Genomic DNA, 5763 nt, shown 5'->3' on the forward strand with positions numbered 1-5763 from the left:
GGGAAAGAGCTGTGCTGTTGTGGACTTTTTTGTCTTTTGTGGCCAGAGGAAAGCGGAGACCTCCAGTGGGCGGAGGGTTCCCAGCAGCACAGGGAAGTGTGGTGCTGGAAAAAGCAAATTCATTTGAATGTATTTTTGCAGTGGGGAACCTCCAGGGAACTCCATTCTAGAAGGAAAACTGTCAGAGCTCCTCAAATGGGCAGTAATACAGGCAGGGGCAAATCATTGGCCTTTGTAAAAAACTGTCCTATTGAGAGTGATTGAGGGTAACCCAAACCCCCAGTAAGCACTTGAATGATTTCCAAATCAAATGCTTAATTCATAATATTTGGGTGACCTTACTTTTTTTTTTTTTTTAAGTTCTAAGAATGATTTGCAGGAGTGCACACTGCTTTTCTAACAATATCTAATTTGCTACTAGTAAGTCACCACTAATTAGAAGTGGCTGTTACGTTGCTGATCTGCTCAGAGAAGCATGGGACAAGCCAAACTAACCTGGCCACCATGTTAGCTACCAGGGACACTCTTTTTTCAGTACAGTCCATATTGCTCAAGGCTTTCCAGCATGTTCTACGTGGGCCTCACATCCAGATAAACACATCTAAATATAGAAGTTTGCTTGTAGGTGGGTACATGTGCACTATGTGTCTACACTTCCAGCATAGTTGACATCTAGGGTTTAGTTCAGTGGAGTACATAGAGGTGTCTTCTGTCACTTGATAATTCCCTGCTCTCCAGCAACTTCTCCTGGAGGGCACAGCCTTCCCAGGTCTAGAAGCATAGCTGCCACAGCTAGGGGATGTCTCAGATACCTTAAGACGTCTCAAATGGCACTGGGCAAACAAATCTGGGCAGCTAAATCGAGCCTTTCTTGTACCAAGCCTAGAGCACGAGCCAGCTGAGCAGATAGCAGAAGCCTTCCTGAGGATTAGCTGCACCTCTCTCAGTTGTCATAATTTCCTTGTGCTGCACAGGGACTTAAGACACATGTACACACTTAAATTTAAATGTCTTCACATGGAGCTGAATCCCATCCCATCTATTTTTCTGATCTCCACTAGAATTTGTAATATCTTTAGCTTTTCCTGGTCAATTGTCCTATTTCTGAACTTTTACCTAGAACTCCTGCATCTGGTGGTTCTCTTGAGACTTTTACTGTGCAGAGACATCCCAGGATGCTTTATACATTTCTGGCTCTTCTTCATCTCTGATTTTATGGAATTTACATATAGAAGCAAATTCAGGTTTTTTTGGTAGCCAACTATATAGTAGCTAATGATGATCCACGTGTGTAGTAGCCAAAGAGATTTTTAAATGTTAGAGCATAAGACAGGCAGAAGGTTACTCTAGCCTAGCACACTATGTCCTACTGTGACACTAGCCAACAGTGAATGGTCAGGGAAGATGACACAAGGAGGGCAGATATGCAGTGATATTTCTCCACAAGAGTCTCTCAGCTTCCAACAGCCTGCTACTTTGAGACATCCGGAGCCAAAATTGGGCTCTTGGTATGAATTAGCCCAGGGTTAATCTTCTCCCCTAAGATCATCCTGCTGGCTTGGAACCCCTGCAAACTTTTAGCATCTTATGACAAGGATTTCCACAATTTAACAGGGTGGTCCTGAAACCACAGGTTGTCTGTACCCTTACTATTGTAATAAGAGGACAAAGACATCCATATGTGAGCTCAGAGAAACCCTGGATGTTTGCAGGCAATGGTATTTGGACCTTAATTTATTTGGTGACTGAGCAGAATGAACCAGGGCTATTTTCTACTGAGCTAAGGAGAGAGTCTCCTGCTTGTAGGTACAGCCAGTCTCTTTTGGTGCTTACCTCTGGGGGCCTTTTTCACTTACTGAGTAATTCTTGACTTGTAGGAGCTACATTTGGGACCCAACACAGGAGAAGCAAAATTCATGTCAGCAAGAACTTGCTTTCAGTTCTTTGCTGGCAAACATGGGTTTAGATTGTCCTTGCACAGAAACATACAAACACCACAAAATCCTAAAACTTAAACCGGGTATTTCTTACAAAGACTATTTAAGCCTTTAAATAAGTTGAGAAAATCAATTATGACGTGATAAAGTAACACAGACCTTTTTCTGTGCTTTTCCACACTGTTCACACTGGTACATCTGCCTCAATCATTGTAAAAGACCATTATTCCTTTTCATAGCATCCTTGTGCCATCCTTGTGCTGCTTCTCCTTATCTGCCTTTAAATTCTGTTCTGGCTCTAAGGGCAGTTGGCTAATGAGTTCATGCAGAACAAATTCACTCTCACAGTTTGAATCTGTGACCTGAAGACATAAATCCTAATACTCGCTGGGCCTCAACAAACTTTCCAGGCTGCCAGCTAAAAGAATGTTTTTGAGTACCCAGAACTGTACTTCTTCCTTTCCAGGAAATGGTACCTCAGGGAAATTGTGTCCAGAATATGAATGCTTCAACCACACAGTCTTTTTACTCATAGGAAATTAATACTTGTGCATGTAAGTCCTGTTCCACTGGACTATCACCAGTGGGGCTGCTCTGTTTTTTTTCTTACTTTAGTTTTCTTTTTTTGCCTTTTCATAGGGAAATTCTTATGGGAAAAGTTATAAAGGGAATAAATTCAAATCCATCTACTGATTTGTACAGTTTGCAGCTTCAAAGCTCCTACATGAGGTTCCTTCAACACTGCTCATACCCTCAGTTTTCACCCCGTAGGCTCCTGAGGTAGTTTCTGACACCAGCCCTGACCTCACACCCCTATCTCAAACAGGAATCTCCACCATAGGTTTCTCTCTTTTGTCCCCTCTTTCAGCTCATGTACATGTATGTGTTACTTATTGGTACCTGGACATTAATGTTTTCTGTAATGTATTTCTTTCAGACATCATTGTTCTCATCGCTTCAATAGCAGTTGTTTCTGCAAAAACTCAGGGTAACATTTTTGCAACATCAGCACTGAGAAGTCTTCGTTTCCTACAGATCCTTCGTATGGTGCGCATGGACCGAAGAGGAGGCACTTGGAAATTATTAGGTTCAGTAGTTTATGCACATAGCAAGGTACTTAAACCTAGATGCTGATTTTGTCTGTTTGATGTTTTCACTTGATGCGATTCAACAAGAGGCCAGGGAAACAAACATTTCTCTGTTTTGAGCAGAATACCTACATTTTTCTGAAGTAACATCAGTTGTGACTGGCATTAGCACAGATACATCAGGCCATGTTAAATGCTAACAGTTTTTAGAATATGTTGAAATGTTGTCCTTGATATTCAGTTGTAATTTAATATATATTGGTGAAGTTGCTGAAGCGTCAAACCATTGGAGTAGACTGAGTCCACTTTCAGAGAAAATTTGCATCCATAGGAAAGCATTGGACTTTTAACTGTTCAAATGCCAAAAAAAGTATATAGAACTTTGCATTATGTCTTCCTTGAAATGCCATTTTGTTCAGTTTTACAAATGGATGTTGTTCTCTGATTTCTTTTTTCTAGGAATTAATCACAGCCTGGTACATAGGATTTTTAGTACTCATCTTTTCATCTTTCCTGGTTTATCTGGTGGAAAAAGATGCAAATAACCAATTCTCCACATATGCAGATGCTCTCTGGTGGGGCACAGTAAGTACACAAAATAATGTACAACTTTTAACCAGTCTGCTAGAGAGCTTTGAATTTCACTCATCGTGGATTTTAACTTAGTGTGCTGTTCACTGACTTGTTTTAACTGACAGAAAACTGGCCTGAGAGGCTCCCTCCTCCAGCTCTTCATTTGCACATCCATAGTTGCTTTCACCCCCTCCTGCAGAACAGCTGTTCATGTGTTTCTGCTCCAAGCCACATCACTAAACTTTCAAGAGAAGAAAGCATTTTATTTTTTAACCCAGATCCTTCCAGTAATACAGTATGTAATATGGTCCCACAGAGAACTGCTTTGATCCAAATCAGAGGGCTGTAAGCTGCAGTGCTGGAAGAGGAACAAGTGTGAGGAGAGACAGAGGGAAAGAATCCTTACATCAGCTTTGCTGTGAAATGAAGGGTATAATCAGCATCCTTAGAATAATGTTTTTTCTCCTTGCTCTGTCCCTTGACCACACAAACCAAGATTAAATATTCCCATTCTGATTCAGCAATGTTATTTTACAGGTGTAAAAGCCTGATTTTGTTGAGCTTATGCTTCACTATTAAATCAACTGGTTTTATTTTCTTGAAAACTGTGGTATCTAAGTACATGGCTGGCTGCTTTTCTGAAAGAAGGATTATATGACTGTTTGTATGTTTAAATAAACTAGGCTTTAAACAAACAATGAAAAACTAAGTCTGAAGTTTTTTAAAAAAAATTATGGCCTAATATGTGTGTGTTTTTTGCTTAAAAATGCCCTACAGTGTGTTACACTTCTGCACTGTGTGGGAGTTAGTTAGGCAGCTTAAGAAATCTGCCCCAACAAAGCTTGTGGCAGAGCTATTGCCAAGCAGTGTAAAACTGCTTTTCCTTCTGATGCAATAGAACAAACTTGAGCTCTGACAGTGTCTGAGTAGTGTAATGGTGCCTCTGAGATCATTAATGCTGATATAACCCAGAGTGCTCATTAGTTTTCCTGGAATAAGTGTGAGACCTGAACCATTCTCTGCCACCTTTCCTCATCAAAGGGGGGCAGAAGTGATGTTTTCTCACCTCAGACCTTCTGCTGACAAGACTTCATCTGGACTCAGTAGGGTCTGAAGGCACAGAGCATGCACAGATAGATTGGACAAAAGCCCTTTCCAAAATGCTTTAAATCCATGAGAAATATTTTAATAAGTTTTGCCATTTTTCATTAAAACGTCATTTCCTATTAGTAGGACTAGTTGGTGTATTTGAAATTTGTTCATCTAAGGGTGAATAATTTATTACATGTTTTCCCAAGAAACTGTATTTCTGTGTTACTAGGGCACAAAATTGGGAGTTTGGAGAAGCCAGACCTAGTAGGTCTTATTTGTGCATTTACAAATAAAAAGAAATATTTTTCCAGAAACTTGCTGCTTTAGGGCATCAAGACAGATCTTTGATAAAATAAACGGTTTTATCCTGTAATCCAAACATATACAATTCATATTGGCTGAAGTCATGAGAGAGATTTTGCCCTCAGTCTCATCACTATAATTTATTTTGTTTCCTTCTTCTTCAAAAGCTGAGGTCTAGGTTTGGCTTAAAGCTTTCTAACCTGCCTGCACTGACATGGTTGTGAACTATCTGTCTTGGGATGCGGGTGCCCTCACTGAGGAGTATCCTGGCTCTGGCAGTCTGCAAACACCATTGCCCCTTTGGGGTGGCAGTGGGGATGGAATCCTGTGAGAGAGACTCTCACTCTCTCCTGTGGTGGTGCCTGGGTCTGGAAATGCATGTGTTTAACTGTTTGACTCTCCAGGAGATGCCTTCTACCTCTCTGCAAAGCCATGTGTGACTTAGCATTGCATAGACAGGGAGACAGGAGCGCGAGGAATGGAAAAGTCCCAGCAAACTCAGACCTCAGCTGTGACATCTGACTGAGCCTCGTGTTTGATCCAGATCCTTCTTCCTGAGCAGCTCTAGCAGCAGGAACAAGTTCTTTATTTTAGAATTTGCTTCTCTGCTACCTGCTGACTGCTATTTATTAAGGAAAAACCCTGCTAAGAAATAATCATTGTATAAAGCAGTGCTTTAAATATTTTGTACATTATGAAGTGAAAGTGTATGACTCATAGGTCAGATAAGTAGTGCAACTGAGAAAATAGGAAAAGTTTCTTGACTTCAG

The 5763-nt window shown here is 40.8% G+C and overlaps 1 protein-coding gene across 1 annotated transcript in view; it reads left to right on the forward strand.

The window, feature by feature from the left end:
- KCNQ5 (potassium voltage-gated channel, KQT-like subfamily, member 5) overlaps positions 1 to 5763 on the forward strand; it is an 85244-nt gene that overhangs the window by 33317 nt on the left and 46164 nt on the right. Inside the window, exons 3-4 of the mRNA XM_010003359.1 lie at positions 2875 to 3050; positions 3485 to 3610. Of these exons, the coding sequence (XP_010001661.1) occupies positions 2875 to 3050; positions 3485 to 3610 (302 nt within the window). The remainder of the gene's footprint in view (positions 1 to 2874; positions 3051 to 3484; positions 3611 to 5763) is intronic.

Source organism: Chaetura pelagica, unplaced genomic scaffold, assembly GCF_000747805.2.
Source record: "Chaetura pelagica isolate M959 unplaced genomic scaffold, ChaPel_1.0 scaffold150, whole genome shotgun sequence".
NCBI classification, from domain to species: domain Eukaryota; kingdom Metazoa; phylum Chordata; class Aves; order Apodiformes; family Apodidae; genus Chaetura; species Chaetura pelagica.